This window comes from Peromyscus leucopus, chromosome 16_21, assembly GCF_004664715.2.
Source record: "Peromyscus leucopus breed LL Stock chromosome 16_21, UCI_PerLeu_2.1, whole genome shotgun sequence".
Lineage (NCBI taxonomy): Eukaryota > Metazoa > Chordata > Mammalia > Rodentia > Cricetidae > Peromyscus > Peromyscus leucopus.
Window position 1 is genome coordinate 36,300,818 of NC_051084.1, and position 18,635 is coordinate 36,319,452.

General features: G+C 44.9%; 1 protein-coding gene across 2 annotated transcripts in view; it reads left to right on the top strand.

Annotated features, from left to right (window-relative positions):
- Ppa1 (inorganic pyrophosphatase 1) overlaps positions 1-18,635 on the top strand; it is a 38,052-nt gene continuing 19,417 nt past the window's right edge. The window contains exons 1-2 of one of the 2 annotated variants that reach the window (XM_037199491.1): positions 1-94; positions 11,775-11,833. In XM_037199491.1, coding sequence (XP_037055386.1) covers positions 16-94; positions 11,775-11,833 — 138 coding nt within the window. In that variant the 5' untranslated portion in view covers positions 1-15. Of the gene's footprint in view, positions 95-8,540; positions 8,720-11,774; positions 11,834-18,635 lie in introns of those variants that run through there. The other variant, XM_028886172.2, reaches the window with a different exon arrangement.

An 18,635-nucleotide genomic window follows, 5' to 3' on the forward strand; every position in this document is an offset into this window, starting at 1 on the left:
GAGACAGAATGATCGATGCTTCCTACACCTCACACAACTACAAGCCCCAGATTCAGGGGTGGTTGGGTACCACCTCCTCCTTCAGTATATGAAGGTCAGTGTATTCTGAGTGTTGTTTGTTTGTTTATGAGACTAGGTCTTATGTAGCTCAGGCTGGTAGCAGAGGATAACCTTGAACTTCTGATCCCCCTGCTTCTACCTCCTAAGTGCTGGGAGGTGCTGGCCTGTAGGCATGCACTACCAAGTCTGGCACTTAATCTTTGTTCAAAAACTGCACATTAGGACTAGATAGAGTACATAGCACTTGTTGGTTTCTACGTTCATAAGTTTCCAGGTTAGAGAAACATTTGCATATGGTGCTTGTAGCCAGAGCTGCTGCAAATTCACTCGGGGGGGTAAGGGGGAGATGAACATATGTGTCTAAGAATTTAATGATAGAAAATACTATTGTACCCAGTGTCTGCTTCTTTCTTCACACACATGCTTGCCTATGTGTAGTAACCCTTTAAGAACCAAATTTCCACACACACTGACATCAGACAACATCACAGGACTTTGTTGATAACATAGAAGCAGACATAATATGTACATATATAAACATGTGTACATATAAATGGTATATGTTAGAGAGATTGCATATATATATATACACACCATTTTCTTATTTCTTTTTAATATTTTTAATGATTTCTTTATTCTTATTTTGTGCACATTGGTGTTTTGCCTGCATGTGTGTCTGTGTGAGGGTGTCAGATCTCCTGGAACTGGAGTTACAGACAGTTGTGCACTGCTGTTGTGAACTGGGAATTGAGGCCAGGTCCTCTGGAAGAGCAACCAGTACGCTTAACTCTAAGCCACCTCTCCAGTGCACCCCCCCCATTATTGTTTTGACCCTCCTACCTCAGCCTCCCTAGGGCTGGGATTATATTCTTGCTATATATCCATATATATACCATCTTGCATACACGTATATATACATATATTAGCAAAAGCTTGAGGCACTTGTGCTTCGGTAATAGGCTCTCATTATTCATCATGGTCTCTTCCAGGCTTAAGCATGCTGCACCATGTGTCAGGATTTCACTTTTGTCTGGGCCATCAGTCTGTTTTAGTCGAGATACTTTCGATTTTACGAAACAGAAATCCTCAAATGAACCCAAGTTTTACCATTAAAACTGCAAGGAATTTATTATGTAATGGAATGAGCCATTCAGAGGCCAAGCAGAGCCAGGGCTGGTTAAGTCAGCAGCTCCAAGACATCATCGTGGGACTTGGGTTGGTGTCCCATCATTGTTGTTGATCTCTTCGTATTGACTTGGCTCCCAGGCTGATGTCTCATGGAACTCTGCAGCGTTAGCCACTTGTACCCATCAGTTTTTGCTGGATTATGCTATGACAATAACCCCCAGATCTCTGTAGCTAGAAACAAGCATTTAGAAGTATATATGCCTTTTAAGATAAGGAAAGATGTTAGCTGGGTGGTGGTGGCGCACACCTTTAATCCCAGCACTCGGGAGGCAGAGCCAGGCGGATCTCTGTGAGTTCGAGGCCAGTCTGGGCTACCAAGTGAGTTCCAGGAAAGGCGCAAAGCTACACAGAGAAACTCTGTCTCGAAAAACCAAAAAAAAAAAAAAATGTTAGCAATCTCCCATTCATTCCAGTAAACAGAACTGTGTAATATTTACAAGTTACTGTAGTTGTTAGGGTCAGAGCCAGGGGCCTGAATTTAAGAGACAAAGTAATACTTAGTAAAAGACAAAAGAGCCAGGCATGCTGAAGCACACCTTTAATCCCAGTACTCTGGAGGCAGAGGCAGACAGACCTCTGAATTCTAGGCTAGCCTGGTGTACATAGCAAGTTCTAGGCCAGCCAGGGCTACATACATGATGAGACTCTGTGTCACCTGTCCTCTACCCCTCTAACCCCGCCCCCCCCCAAAAAAAAAGAATGAATGAATGAATGAATGAAGAAAAAGGAGATTTATTCAATGTTACCACACTGGAGAGAGGAAGAGGACTCTGCCCCTTCCCCCAGTCCATCTTCTGGATCCTGACATCATTCGGATTTAAGTAGAAGGCAAGAAGCATGTACAGCTAAACAGTCCTGGTCAAAGTGTAGACCTGCCAATCATCAGTAGCTCTGCTCCGACCAAGGCACTCTGACAAGTTCCCAGAACCGTATGACACCTGTTTCCCAGAGACAAGATCCCCTGGCTATACCAGGCTTCAGGATCTTCTTCTCTCAGCATGCTACCCTGAGGGAATTCCAGATTTGGAGGGCCATTATTTTAAAGTCTGATAAGCAACAGGCAGGACACAAATGTCTCTTTAGACTATCTCCATTCCTCCTGGGACAGTTGAATGACTTGAAAAGAAGAAACTGCTGGCCACTATGACTCACTTAGCTCATTTTCAACTCCTTCCTTGAAGGTGGAGGAGGGGCTGGGTACCCTGAAGCAAACCTGCATAGGGAACAGTCCTCAGTGTGATCTAGTAGGAAGGGGGAGATAAGGCTTCCGGCACCCTCCCTTTCCAGCAACCACCCAAGCTCTAAGCTCCTTACAGAATTTCTTCTTTTCTTGGTTGAAAGGGTGTCACACTATAGCCCAGACTGACCTCAAACTCACTCTGTAGCCCAGGTCCTGCCTCTGCCTCCTGAATTCAGGGACAGAATTTCTTTCTAAAGCAATTCAGAGTCAGGCCTGGTAGAGCAGGCTTGTTATCACAGCTATTCCGGAGCCAGGGGCCAGATGATGGAAAGGTCGAGGCCTGCCTTAGCTACAAAGTGAGTGGAAGGTCTGAAGGGCTCTGGTGGGCCCGAACATGGCAAACATGGTTCTGGCTTCTTGCCCTCCTCCATTCCCTCTTCCTTGCTAAACTGTTAGATTACATTCTAGCCACTAAGATCTGTTCGTTTTTAAACCACTCCCTCCACCTGAGGAAGGAAGGTCCAGCTATCAAAGCATTGAAGTCCAGCAATCAAAAGTCTCCTTTTGGCTGTCCTAATTAGCATACCGAATCAAAACAAACCAACTCATCCTAACACAGGGGTTCCCTTTTCCCTTTATAAACCACCATTTGCCTACAGGCCACGTCTGTCTTCTCTCTATCCAGAGGCAGTCTTTTGTCCCTCTAGGACAAATATCCCTTGTTCCTTTTCCCTTCTCCCCTGTCCTCTGTCTCTGCTCTTTGTCTCTTATTCCCTGCCCTTTGTCCCTCTGGGGCACATAAATCTCTCTTGCATAAACGGAAGTTTCTATCTCGCCAGCAACTCCCAAATATCTGGCAGCTGTGTGCTGTGGGATAGTCTGTATGTCAAATTACTCTGATTGGTCAATAAATAAAACACTGACTGGCCAGTGGCTAGGCAACAAGTATAGGTGGGACAAACAGAGAGGAAAAAAGAGAAAACAGGAAGGCGGAGGAATCACTGCCAGCCGCCACCAGGACAAGCAGCATGTAAAGATGCTGGTAAGCCATGTGGCAAGGTATAGATTTATGGAAATGGATCAATTTAAGCTATAAGAACAGCTAGCAAGAAGCCTGCCACGGCCATACAGTTTGTAAAGCAATATAAGTCTCTGTGCTTACTTGGTTGGGTCTGAGTGACTGTGGGACTGGTGGGTGACAAAGATTTGCAAGCCCAGTGCCACTTTGAGATCTTTGGCAGCAATTAACTATGCAGCTCACACACGATAGAGCCGGTATGATAATGAGTATTCAGAGACGGACAATGCCTGGGGGGCACTCACCAACCTAAGACAGAGCACCTGTGTGGCCTGAGCAGGCGTCTCCATGACGGGTAAGGTGACCTGCTGTCGTCCCACACAACCCAAGTCAGAAGCTCATTTTTTAATAAAAGGGGGACCTGTAAGTCCCTGGCCCCTGTTTTGGGTAACTGTTGCCTTGCTTGCAGACCTTGACCTTGATATCCTTCCTATGCTAATTCCCTGCCAGGTTCCACCCTCCTGAATGCTTAAGGGAAGTTCTTTGTCTGTGTATCCTGAATAATGGGTGTTAACAGCTTAGATGCAAGATTGTAAAACATCAGTAGCGAACTTCTGCCCTCCAGGGTCCTCCCATTGTGCTGTAAGCCTGTATTTAAGACCTCCTACCCCCTTCAAGAAATGACATTCGATATTTAAAATAAAAAAAGAAATATATATATATATATATATATATATATATATATATATATAATTGAATGAATACTGTGAATGTAATCTATGAATACCACAAATGTGATTAATATCATGAGTGTAATTTAAAAAATAAATAAAATAAATAAAAATAAAAAAAAACCAAACTTGGTTCTAAAACTCTTGTCTAGCATGAATGAAGCCCTAGATTCTGTTACCAGAACTACAAAAACAAACAAAAACTAAATAACCTCAGTTTGGATCAGGTAATTTTCCCCACTAAAAACCTCTCATAGATGATGACTACTCTTCCTTTTGCCTATGTGAGTGTGCTGTGCCTGTGTGTGTCTGTGTCTGTGTGCCTGTGTGTATCTGTGTGTCTGTGTCTGTGTGCCTGTGTGTGTCTGTGTGTCTGTGTGACTGTGTGTGTCTGTGTGCCTGTGTGTGCCTGTGTGTATCTGTGTATGTGTGCCTGTGTGTGCCTGTGTGTGTCTGTGTCTGTGTGCCTGTGTGTGTCTGTGTCTGTGTGCCTGTGTGTGTCTGTGTCTGTGTGCCTGTGTGTGTCTGTGTGTGTCTGTGTATGTGTGCCTGTGTATGCCTGTGTGTGTCTGTGCCTGTGTGTGTCTGTGTGCCTGTGTGTGCCTGTGTGTGTCTGTGCCTGTGTGCCTGTGTGAATGTGCCTATGTATATCTCTGTGTGTCTGTGTGCATGTGTACCTGTGTGTGTGTATGACTGTGTGTCTCTGTGTACACGTGTTCCTCTGTGTGTCTCTGTGTGCTTGTGTAAGTGTGCCTGTCTGTTTGTCTGTATGTGTGCCTGTGTGTGTGTGTGTGTATGTGTGTGTGTGTATATGTGTGTTTGGAGGTCAGAGTTTGATGTCAGGTGTTTTCCTCAATTACTTTTCCACCTTATTTTTTGAGACAGGGTTTCTTGATAAACCCAGACATCACTGATTTCTCTAGATGGGCTGGATATCAAGCCCCAGGCATCCTCTAGTCTTTGCCTCCCAGCACTTAGATTACTGGTACATGCCCCACAGCTGACTTTTTATATAAGTGCTGGGGATCCCAACTCAGGCCCTCTTGCTTGTGTACTAAGAACTGCATTGACTGATACATCTCTCTACCTCCTGCTTTTTTCTTTTGACAAGGTCTGGTGTAACCCAGGCTGTCTTCCTGCTTCAAACCTGCTATAAAACAAGAATGACCTTGAATTCCTTATCCTTCTGTCTCCATCTCCTGAGTGCCAAGATTATAGGCATATGCTTCCAAGCCTGGTTTTATGTGGTCCTGGGGACTGAACCTCAGGCTTTATTGTATTCTAGGCAAGCACTCTACCAGTTGAGTTCTATCTCCAACCTAATTTTCTAAATTAAAAAAAAAATCATTATTTTTTTTTTAAATTTAATTTTATTTATTATGTATACAGCATGTATGACTGCAGGCCAGAAGAGGGCACCAGATCTCATTATAGATGGTTGTGAGCCACCATGTGGTTGCTGGGAATTGAACTCAGGACCTCTGGAAGAACAGTTAGTGCTCTTAACCTCTAAGCCATCTCTCCAGCCCCACATTAATTTTATCTTATAGGTATGGATGTTTTGTCTGCATGTATGTCTGTGCTTGTGTGCATGAGGCCTATTGAGGCCTTAAGAGGGCATCAAATCCTTTGAAATTATTGTGACAGATGGCTGTGAGCCAGCATGGGGGTGCTGGTAATTGAACCTGTATCCTCTAGAAGAACCTGTGCTCTTATCCACTGAGCCATCTCCCTGGCCCCCAGTCTAGCTTTGTAAAGAAGTATATTTATTTTCCAGTAGAAGGCAGAGGTAGGCAGATCTCTGAGTTCCAGGCTAGGCTGACCTACAGAGCAAGTTTTAGGATAGCCAGGGAGACACAGGGAAACCGTGTCTGGAAAAAGAAAAAAAAATGTGTATGAGTGATTGGCCTGCATATATGTACGTATACTCAGTACATGGGTCCTGGTGACCCCAGAGGCCATAACACGGCTCTAGATTCCCTGGAACTAGAGCTACAGAAGGTTGTAAGCTTCCTGTAAATGTTGGGAACTGAACCCCAGGTCCTCTGCAAAAGCACAGAGAGAACGCTTTAACTGCTGAGACATCTGGTACCTCTCCACTCAGTGTTTTCAGACAGGGTCTTACTGGGGAGTCTAGGCTGCTGGTGAACCTTGTCATCCTCCTGTCTCAGCCCCCCAAGGGCTGGGATTACCTGAGCATGTCATCAAGCCTGGCTGAAGAAGGTCCTTAAGGCCTGTGGGGCTCATTACCCTTGCTGGCTAGGGAAAGTTACAATGCACAGGGCTGGGCGTTTTACTGTAGTGAGTACTGATTGGCTCTCTGAGTATCTTTAATGGATCGGAGACAGAGAGTTGAGTCCAGAGGTCAGGGAGACTAAATTACCTCACCTGGCTCCGAGAGAAAGTGCATGTAGGCTATTATTATTATTGTATCATTTCTGTCCATTCAGTCAGAGATGAAATTCAGGGTTTGTGCAAGAAAACTGATTCCATCTGCTCAAAGACAAAAAAAAAAAAAAAAAAGACAGAGGGACTCAATCCAAGGTGCAGCAGCCCTTAACACATTCCCAGACCAGGTCCTGCTTACTATTATGTGCAGAGATTCCTGTCTTCATGCCTACACTGTATTACCGACTAGGCCATCACTCTACTATATATATATTTATTTATTTCTGCCTACAAGTTCTGAAACAGTGTGGTGTTGTGTTCAAAAGTAAATGAGTCACAGCCCTCTGAAAATTAATGGGTGTCAGCAGGGTGAGCAATCGGGAGGAGGGCCTGGGAGGAACACAAACTAATGAGAAATTTATATTTATCTTTTCTTTTCTTTTTTTCTTTTTCTTTTCTTTTCTTTTTTTTTTTTTTTTTTGAGACAAGGTCTCACGTAGTCCAAACTGGCTAAGGATGACCTTGAGCTCAGGATCCCCTGCCTCTACTTCCCAAGTGCTGGGGCTACGTGTATACACAACCATGCCAAATTAATTTTACTAGGTTTTTACTTAATACTTGGTTTATACATTGCATTTTATATAGCAGACATTGTTTTGAAAATAGGTTAAAGGAAACTGTCTTTAAAATACATAGCTGATCCGGGCAGTGGTGGCACACACCTTTAATCCCAGCACTCCAGAGTCAGAAGCAGATGGATTTCTGTGAGTTCAAGGCCAGCCAGGGTCTACAAAATGAGTTCCAAGACATCCAGGACTACAGAGAGAAACCCTGTCTCGAAAAACAAAACAAAACAAAACAAAACAACAACAACAACAAAAACCCAATCCAAACAAAGAAACCATAGTTAAACAATATTTTGAAAAGAAATTTTGCCCATCATTTCTTAAAGTAAAATTAGCTATTTTTTTTAAAATGTGGATAATTTCCTGGGTTATAATTAGATTTGTCTTATTTTGAGACAGTCTCATAGTAAAGCATGGGGTGGCCTGGAACTCACTATGTAGCTCAGGCTGGTCTTGAAGATGTGGCTACCCTCCTGCCTCAGCATCCTGAGTTCTGGGGTTAAAGATGTGAGCCACCATACCAGGCTTATAATTAGAATATCTGTCTGTCTTTCTCTCGCTCGCTCTCTCTTTCTCCCATCCATCCATCCATCCATCCATCCATCCATCCATCCATCCATCCATCCACATATATTTAATCTTAAGAGGACTGGGACATTTAGTGGTTTTCATAGCCTCACACTTTGAGGGATGGTGTCTGGCTCGAGGTGGTGCAACAGAAATAGGAAAACAAGATCCAATAATCTACTCCTCCAGGGGCTCTGAGTGCACTCCTGAGCCTTCCCAGCGCCTCAAGCTCAACTCCCAATGGATGTGGGGAAAGAAAAAAATCTGCCGCCGCTGGGGAGGGCGGGAATAATCGGCTTCGGACTGGTCCAGGCAGAACCCACCAGAAGAGAAACTGAGTCAGGGAGATTCGTTAGAGCAAATTTGCCCCGTGTCAACGGCTGTTAAAGGGAAGAGCGGGCACTTCGCTGGTAGCTCTAAGGCATGCCAGCAAGTCACAGCCTCCAGTTTTCAGAGCCCCGTCAGCCAAACCCTCAGCTTTAATAAAGACTGCGTGGGAAGCAGGGGACTTATCAAGGCCTCCGGAGATAAGGAACTGGCCTGCAGGGTGTGAGCGGAGTCAAAGGTGAGCGCCCCGTGTGCGCCCGGCGGGGTAATCGGTGCTCTAACCGGCTGACAGCTTCCAGAGGGCAGCCGGCGCCGGCCACGTGGCCCAGGCGGCGAGCCAGGGGGCGGTCCTGGGGGCGGGGCGTGCGGAGGCGCGCCGGGCCGAGTGCGCCTGCGCAAGTGGGCGGGGCGGGGGCAGGGTGCAAGCCGAGCCCAGCGTATTAAAGGCCCGGCAGCGGCGACCCGCTGCTAGGCTCGCTGTGCGCAGGCGCGAGCTCTCTCCTCCGGCTCGGTGTCGGGGCTGCGTGGTTGTGTGGCTGTGTGCGGCGGTGGCGGCGCGTCTCGGACACCATGAATGGCTTCAGCAGCGAGGAGCGCGCCGCGCCCTTCACCCTCGAGTACCGCGTCTTCCTAAGTGAGTGGCGGCGGCGGCGGCGCGCGGCCCGGCCGCTCATTCATTCCCGACCCCTCGGAGCAAGCGGGCTTTGCGGGCGGGCGGGCGCGTCCCCTCCCCTCCCCTCCGGCGAGCGGGCGGTGGAGGGCCGGCGAGGGCCGCCATCCCAGTGCCCACCGCGATCGCTCCCTCCAACACATCCGAACTCGGGCCACGTGGGAAGGGAAACCACTGAGTCACCCTAAGAAGGTGCCCGGAGGTGACAACAGTCACCGTAAGAGGATTGTCCTCAGAGCATCGCGGGCGGGAGGGCGGCGATTTCCTCAAGACCTTAATTCTATCCCGAGCGGGATCGGGCCCTCCCCGGGGTGTTGTAGAGATGGGAAACTGAGGCCCAGGTCTTGCCGGCTCGGCCCTGGATGAGCAGCGCTCCTGGCTCCGTGCGCCGCAAGCCATCTCGAAGCACTGATGGCTGGGAGTGCTCCCTAGGAAACTGAAAGCTTTGCCTCCCCAGGCAGGCAGACCGATGACGTTACATCTGAGAAGCAGGAGGGGGAATAGCCAAGTTCTTAGCCCCAGTGCAGGGGCCCGAATCCCGACGTACTAGTTATCTCCTGCCCCGCACTCAGAAAGGTGGAGCGCTTTGCCTTCCAGGTCGCCCACCTTCTTCTGCCTTGTTGGTATTGGAAGCTACCTATGTGGGGTTTCTCTTTAGCCCAGCCCCCAGCTTCTAGGTACACGTTTATGGTACTAACGAAGGCCTTCCATTTTGTAACCTCTTTATAGTTTATTCGGAAGGGATGGACAGGGCTATCGAGGTCTGAGTGGATGAAGGACAGGGCAGTAAAACACTCCTGGAAAGAACTTCAAGTGCCTAGCAAATCGAAGTCTGGTTTGGAGCCAAAGGGACAGTGAACTCCTAAACTTACACATGTAATGAAGATTAAGCCACCGGGGGAAATCCAGGAAGGGTGGGCCTCATTTTAATTACAGAATTAAACTGTAAGGGAAGCTTGTAGGAACTTTGGTCTGGAAATAGTGTTGGCTTCAGAATTTATCGGTGGAACTTAAAGTGACCCTTTGGGCCGATCACTGGTCTTCAAGTTATATGTACAGAACAAATTCCTGTTTTTAACTTAGATAATGTATTGGCGGTGAGTATTTGGTTGTTAGTGGAGAACAAAGCCACTCTTTGACTTTGGACTAGGCTAAAGTTTATCAAAGGGACTGTCTGAAACGTAAGAAATACCAATAACTTAGAACCACTATGTAATTTAACCAGTTCTGGTTCTTTGAGCCTTTTAAAAATGATGAGTTTCAAGGGCAGTGATGGCACATGCCTTTAATTCCAGCGCTGGGGAGGTAGAGGCAGGCGGATCTCTGAGTTCAAGGCCAGCCTGGTCTACAGAGTGGGTTCTAGGGCAGCCAGGGCTGTCCCACAGAGAAACCTTTTCTTGAAAAACAAAACAACAACAAAAAATTTTAGTATTTTCCCTTTCTCTTTTTTTAGGATGAGGGTAGGGACCCAGGGTTTTCCTGGTCAGCTCAGCCTGGTTTCAACCTTGGCATTCTCCTGCTTCAACCTCCCAACTACTAGAATATAGGCCCAGGCACCAAACCTGACGGCATCCATTCCTAATAGGAATAATTTTTCTTTTCTTCATCATGTTACATCTTCCAGTCTCTTCAAAACAGATAAAACTGTCCAGTTTGAGCTGAGGACAGTGATGTGTGCAGCCCTACACAAAATCATAAACTTGAGACATTATGGAATTAATTTTGGAGTGGGGAGGTAACTTGATGGCAAGGTTCTCAATGTGAACCCTGTGGGTGACAGATGTCAAAAAGTTAGGTGTGCTTGGTGATAGATTACAGAGTCACAACTAATGGAAAGGATCCTGGAGATAATGGGTGTTCAAGGTCTACTTTGATTCTTAGACATGAGGGAGTGCAATGATGTGGACAGATTCTTAGGTTCTCTGTAGAATGGAAGGGAGGGTTTTGGTTGCTTAAGCTACATCCCCAGCTTTAAGGAAGTTTTAAAACTACATTTACTTTCTTATTTATTTTTTGAGGCAGCGTCTTAGGTAGTCCAAGCTGGCCTCAAACTTACTATATAGCCAAAGGATGACCTTGAATTCCTGATCCTCCTGCCCCAGTCTCAAAAGCTCAGATCATAGGCATATGCCACCAACTTGAACTAAAACTACTTTTCAGATAATGGTAGTTCTAGAGTATAGAAATTGCTTGTAAAGATATTATTGTGACCAGATCATTCTTAAGGAAAGTTGTAATGTTGAAGCAGGTCTGAAGTGTCTATTAAAACAGCATGAATTTCTAAGTTAATAAGTTGGTGGGTCGCCTTCCCTTCCTGCAGGTATTTCACCAAAGCAGTTAACTGTAATAAGATCAGTCAAGAGCAATTTGATCATCTTTTATATAGTAAGCCCTTCAAGGCTGGGGGTGAGAGGAATACAATGAGGTCCTTGCTCTTGGAATAGGAATTAACGCCTAGTGTAAGCAGAAAGAGCACATGGGCTGAAAGCCTGGTCCAGGAGAGGGGTTGGAGAATGTAAAATATGCACTAGCTGTTTGTTTTTAAACAGGATCTCTCCCTCTCTAGTCCTGACTGTTATAGACCAAGCTGGCTTCAAAGTCAGGGAGCTCCTTCTGTCTCCTGGGTGCTGGTTTGTTTTGTTTCTTTTCTTTTCTTTTTTTCTTTTTTGGTATTTTTGAGACAGGGTCTCATGTAGCCTAGCCTAGGTTGGCTACAGTCTTATTACTACTTGGACAAGTATGACCTTGAACTACTGATCTTCCCAGTTGCTGGGTTTACAGGCATGCAGCTACCAGGCTCAGCTGGAAAGCAGTTTCCTATTCTTTTGTTTTTTCCCCCTCTGGTATGAGGATTGAACTGAAGGACCTATAAGTGCTAGGCAATTGTTTTACCACTGAGCCATATCCTCAGCCTCTTGTTTTTTGTTTTGTTCTAGTTTTCTGGTATAGGAAGAAAATCTTGGTGTCAAAAGTGCATTTGGAAATACAACCATCCACAATAGCTTTTCTTATTTTTCAGAAAATGAGAAAGGACAGTATATTTCTCCATTTCATGATGTTCCGATTTATGCAGAAAAGGTAAGAATTCATGTCATTTGAATATGGTCTCTTTCTCTCTCTCTCTCTCTCTCTCTCTCTCTCTCTCTCTCTCTCTCTCTCTCTCTGCTCTCTTTACATATCTTGGATGTCCTGGAACTCAGTGTGCAGACCAGGCTGGCCTTGAACTCAGAGATCCACCTGCCTCTGCCATCAGAGTGCTGGGATTAAATTTGTATACCACCACATCCAGCAGACATGGGCTCTTTAGTTAGTTCCCTAGTTGTATATTATGAATTTACTTATATCTCAATAAACACTGGAAATGCCTCATCTGCTGTCAGCCAAAGGTTCGTTGAGTAATTAAGTCAGTATTAAACCATATCATTGGACTAAAGCAGCAGCTAGAAGTTGGGGAAGGAATAGAAGCAGTATTTAAGCTGCCTGCCTGTTTGTGTGGGTGGGTGGAGGGTCACATTGGTATGTGTGTTGGGAACTCAAGCCTTCCTACTGTATTAATGGTTTCAAATGAACCCGTTAGCACAGAATTTTGATTGTAGGATGTTTGTTAAACAGTAAAAATAAACTCCGTGAGTACACGAAAATTCAGTAGGTTAGTGAATTTGCAAACAGTGCTAAGAAAGGTAAGTCCACAGAGCTCTGAAAAGAAATGTCTGTTCTTGTACACACCAGTGAACTGCAGACATCTGGCTTTAGCACAGATTGGTAGGTTTACCACAAGTTAGTAAGAATCTTTACTTTCCTAGGAAAAAAGTCTATGGCTTTAAATATTTATTGCCCTTGGTAATAAATTTTTTTTTTTCTCTAATAACTAGGCATCACACTTAAGGCCTCATACTTCTTGGGAAAATTCTTTATTGCTTGACTTTATTCCCAGTCTATATTTTCAGTTTTGGCTGGACGTAATGGTTCACACCTATAATCTCAGTGGGAGACAGGAGGATTGCCTCGAGTTCTAGACCAACCAGGGTCAGTTGAAAACACACACAAAAAACCAGCTTAGGTTTTTATGTTTATTACAGTAGGAGATTTTACTGTACAGGACACCTTGACACACTAGAGCTCTGATTGCTTTTATACCTTTCAGCCTTTCCTTGAGGAAGTACGGTTTGCATTAAAGACAAAGCCTTTTGGTTGTAAAAGTTGCACTTAATTTAACTAATTAATTAATCTGTCTATCTATCTATCGGGGGCCGGTGGGGTTGGAGGAGTTGGCTTTCTTTCTATCATGCAGGTTTTAGGAACCAAACCCAGGCTCTCAGACTTGGTGACATACACCTTTATCTCTGGGTCTTCTCACAGACCTTCAGTGACCTTTAGCTCAGTGTTAATACCTAATCCACGTGGATTCTATAGCCGATGTTGAATAATACTGTTAGAGTAAAATCTTCATCTCATGCTCAAAGCATTCCTGTTCTCTTAGAAATAGATCTATGGGAGTGGTGAGATGGGTGTGTGTGTGTGGGGGGGAGAACACTTGCCCTGGAAGAAGATGACCGACTTCTGACCTGTACATTTGTGTCTATGCATGTGCACATACACATACACGCACATACACACACAATAACCTTTTTACAGTTAAAAGGAGAAAAATAGATGTATGCATCGAGTTCTACTTCTACTAGGAAGTGTGCTGACACCGGCACACTGGGAAGAAATCCAATTTGTGGGTAGCTTCAGAGGATTCTGTCTGACCTGGGCCCCCCCTTCGGAGGCAGTGGAGCAAACAAGGCCAATTACGTACTGCAGTTACAGGAGGGACCTCTAATTGGATGTCTTCTCCCATGGGAGCTTCACAGTTGTATTTACTCAGGTCCTCTGATTTGTTCCTTATTTTCTGAGGGCCCCCCCCCACACACACACACATCGAACTGTCTTGTTTGGTAGCTTGGATTATCTATGTATGGTCTAGTAGCATTCACACCATGCTGTAGCATGCTTCACGATAATACCTCAGGCCCTTCTGAGCTAATGAAGACACAGGAAATGGAATCTGGGTTGACTGATGGTGCCGTTCATTACCCATGGGTTTTGTTGTTGCTTTTGGTATTTTACTCTTTTGCAGGGGGGTCCACCACCCAGCTCCCAAATAAATCACACACAGAGGCTTATTCTTAATTACGAATGCCCGGCCTTAGCTTGTTTTGTTTCTAGCCAGCTTTCCTTAACTTAGCCCATCTACCTTTTGCCTCTGGGCTTTTCCTGTTCTCTTACTTCTGTAAATCTTACTCTGTTGCTGGTGTAGCTGGGCGGCTGGTTCCTGGAGTCTTCCTCCTTCTCTGGCTGCTAGATCTTAGATCGCCAACACTCTTCCCAGATTTCTCCTCCTATTTATTCTCTCTGCCTGCCAGCCCCACCTAGCCTTTCTCCTGCCTTGCTATTGGCCAGTTCTTTATTAGACTGTCAGGTATTTTAGACAGGCACAGTAACACAGCTTCACAGAGTTAAACAAATGCAACATAAACAAAAGTAACACACCTTAAAATACTCTAGTACACCTGGGTGTGCTGAGGAGGGAAGGGTCTTGATACAGAGCTGGCTTTCCATGTTCACAAGTGTCTGGACAGTGTTCTAGCCGACGATCACCATGGTTGTGGCTCCTGCTCGTACAGCATTTTTCAAGACACTCCAAAATAGGAAACGGAGATAACATTTTGGTGTCCTGCAGAACATCATTTCTCAGAGACAGTGAGGTCTTGCACACCTGTTGTTTCTGTAATGTGATTACTTAAGAATCTTTTTCATAAGGGTAAAGACTCCTGTGACAACTGGATTTCAACAATGTTCAGACTATAAGGGCCTTCCAGTTTCTGTGTACTGCCCAAGAAGCCGGAAAAGGTTCTTTTGTTTTTAAGGAAGTTATTTAATTGAAATACAAATAAGGGTGTGGGTGACAGATGTTATTTTAGATTACAACAAAAAAGCAACCTTATCTAATACAGAAGAGTGTAATTTAGTCTTATTTTTTAACTTAAAAGATGTACTGTGTGTGTGTGTGTGTGTGTGTGTGTGTGTATGTGTGTGTATGTGTGTGTATGTGTGTATGTGTGTGTATGTAGGAAGACCCAAATGCCAGTGCACATGTGGCAGTCAGAAAACACCTTGGTGGAGTCAGTTCTCTCCTTCCATCTTGGGTGGGTTCCAGGGATCCAGCTCAGGTTGCTAGCATGTGCAGCAAGTGCCCTTACCTCATGAGGCATCTCACCGCCTCTTCCTGACCCCCAGATTCTAATGTATGTGAGTCGGTTTTGTGTGGAGTTGTAGGTTGTGAGGGTATGCCCCTAACAAGTGACAGTATATTTTAATGACTCAGTTCCTCTGCAGAAAAGTGTCCAAGGACTTGAGCTTCTATTCCACGTCAGACCTTTCAGTCCTGAAATACTGGTTTTGCTTCTTCGTTAACTAACAGAGGCCAATGAGATCAGGAAATTCTTGGAAATCAGGTGTCCTGCTGGATTCTGTCCAAACATAGTGGACAATAAAGAGGAAGGCAGGGTCTTGACTTAATTTTGATTTGTTTTGTTAATCGCAGAAATGTCCTTTGTGTCTCTAATTCGGGTTCAAATTTAAAAGCAGTTATCACTGAGAATATCTTCTAAGGCAGGCCATCCGAGATAACAGAAACAAACTCAGAACAATGTACAACTCAACCTGGTATAAACAGTATGGAACACTGGGTAGATAAAGATCAGTTTGATTCTGAGTTTGGTTTTGGTTTTGGTTTTGGATTTGATTTCCTCTTGCTACTGAGAGTTGAACCTAGGGTGTTGTTACACTGTGATGGGCACAGGCTCTACCACTAAGCTATATCCCTAGCTCTCTTTTTATTTTTGAGACAGGATCTTATGAAGTAGCATAGCATTCTGTATCCCAGGCAGACTTTGATCTCACGGTCTTTCTGCCTTAGCCTACTGAGTAGCTAGGATTAGAGGCAATTTGATCAGGCCTATTCTATACAGTGAAAGTTGACCTCAAACTACTGATAGCCCAGGCTCAGTTACCTGAGTTTCTATTTACTCCCACCAGGATTATAGGCATACACTACCACACCCAGCCAAGATCACACCTTAAAATGCTCAGCTACCATGACTGGGTACTATAAGTTTAGAAGTTTGGTGTTTCTTGGGTGTGTCTTCAATGCTCATGTTAAACACTAGGACTGACTCTGTTCTCCAGGCTCTTGGTAGGCATGTATAAATACGAAGCTGTCTCTTTAATTCCATTGGGGGGGGGGGGAAACAGTCGAGCTTTTAATTAGATAGACTGCTGCTTAAATGCTTAGTCATTACAAATCATAGGCAAGTTTGACAACTGAGAACACAAATCTTGCTTGATTTGTAAAGAAGAGAATAAAAGATCTGGTTAGAGTATCTAAGCAAATGTCAGTCATTCTATAGTATTTCTGAAGAGGAAACAGGGGCTTGGTCTTAGTTCGCATGGCAGATGAAGTTTTTTTTTTACGTAGGTGCCAATGGCCATTTGTGTTTCTGACTACTGGGGTGAGTTTGACCAGCCTAAGTGAGAACTTGAATCACAAGACAAAGGAGCCCCATTTCAGCATCCCTACACCGAACACTCAGGGAGGCTCAGATTTCAGAGCCTTTTGAATTACTGGGTCAGATGTGCTGATCCAGTAAAGCCTGTGCAAATATATCAAAGGCCAAGGACCTCTGAAATCTAAAACATTCGGGTCCCGACCATCTTTACGATAATTTACCTAAGCGTGTATGTACAGGAATGACCATGCCATGGTGCAGGTGTACAGGTCAGAGGACAGTTTGTGGGAATCCTTCTCTCTTACCACGTGAGGTCCAAGGACTGAACTCATGTCATGCTGGAAAGCACCTTTTTCCCAGGAGCCATCTCACCAGCCCTGGTCCAAACAGTTCTCAGAAGGAGGCACTCAGCTTGTATTACCAGAAATTTGGTGCTCGTATTTAGTTTTGTTGTTGTTGTGGTTTTGTTTTGTGTGTGTTTGTGGTTTTACTCTAATAGGTTAGCTCTCTTGACTCTGAACACAATTTGTTGAGCAGTAGTCGCTTGGTTGATATGTTGGTATATATCATATTTTCTTTGGTTGAATTACTTTTTTTTTTAAGAAAACAAGACTATAATAGTACTCTGCAAAAATATCAGCAGGCATGGCAGTCACAGAAGTTACAACTCCAGATGAGTAGGCAGCATAACAGTGTCAACTTTGGCCATCATATTGTTCTCAAGTAGACTCTCACACTTATCAACAAAATAGTTCAGAAATTGATTTGGTTTATTAGTTTAGTTTTTTAGAAAATGTGTATGGGTGTTTGCCTGCATGTATGTCTGTGCACCATATGTGTGCCCAGTGCCTGCCTGGAGGCCAGGAGATCCCCTAGGACTCTGGATTACAGATGGCTGTGAGTCATCATGTGGGTGCTGGGAACCTGACAGGTCCCTTGGAAGAGCAGTCCATCTCTCCAGTCTGTGATTCACTTTTTAACTACTTAGAGCCTATCCTTCTAGAACATAATCCTAAGAGACTGAAGATTCAGGGTTAAAATCCCGAGTCTCTCAATGAGCAGTGAGTAAGGGAACCGTTCCAGAGATGGTGAAACCTGGTACCTTTGTAAGAGCACCATCCTCAGGCTGAGCACGGTGGCTGGTGCAGTCCTATAATCCCAGCCACTGGGAGCCAGAAGTTGAGTTTAAAGCCAGCTGGGTCTGCGTAGCCAAACCCTGTCTCGAATGAAGACAAAGTACCGTGATTGGACAGGAGCATTTCCTTATAAATGCAGTGTGAGCTCTTCTGATAGTTTCCAAACTCCGGAGGTGGGTGGTCAGGGCAGCACTTATTTATTTTTGAGCATGGTCTCATGTAGTCCCTGCTGCCCTTGAATCGCCGTGTAGTTGAGGATGACCTCAGCTGCCTCTGCTTCCCGGTTGCTGGGGTTACGGGTGTGAACCACCACCCCTGGTTTATGAACTGCCAAGTCCAACCCTGGAGGCCTTTCCTTCATGCAAGGCAAAGCCCACTGCCAGCTTCAGTGCATCAGTTGCCCTCAGAATTTTTGTTTCTGAGATAGGGTCTCATGGAACCCAAGCTGGCTTCCAACCTGTAACCAAGGATAACCTTCAACCTCTAATCCTCCTTCCTCCATCTCCCAAGTTCAGGGATTATAGGCATGTGCTATCAGGTCTGCTTTATCCAGTGCTGGGGATGGAACCCAGGTTTTCCTGCATGTTCGGTAAGTTCTCCAGCAGCTGAGCCACATCCCAGCTTTTAAAAATTTGTTTAGCTTTTGTTTGCAGTAGAATTCTTTTTTTTAACCATTTTTCTGAGGATTTTTTTTCCTTCTGATTTTTTTTTTATATATATAGTTTGTAATAGTAGGCAATTTCAGCATTTGTGTGTATTCGTTGTTTAATTTCATTAACGTGTTCAGTGTCGTTCCCAGCCTCTGGTTAGTTAGTGATTCAGCTCTACCTGATCTTGCTCTGCATCAATGTCGCTCTGGAACTCCCAGCTCCTGCTGTCACAGGCTCACACCACTCTGCCAGGCACTACCTGTTTTGTTTTGTTTTGTTTTGTTTTGTTTTGTTTTCAGGAGTGAATTCTTTCTGTGGTTTTGCTTTTTATTTTTTTGAGATAGGGTCTCATGCAGCCCAGACTAACCTTGAACTTGATATGTAGCAGAGGCTAGTCTTCTGAATCTACTTCCATCTCCTGAGTGTGAAGCTTACAGGCATTTGCCGTGTCCAGGCATTAATGCCATCCCTTGGGGAGGTGGTGGGGAGGAAAAATTAACAACCAAGTGCTTGAGTGTCTCCGTTATATCTTTCATGCTGC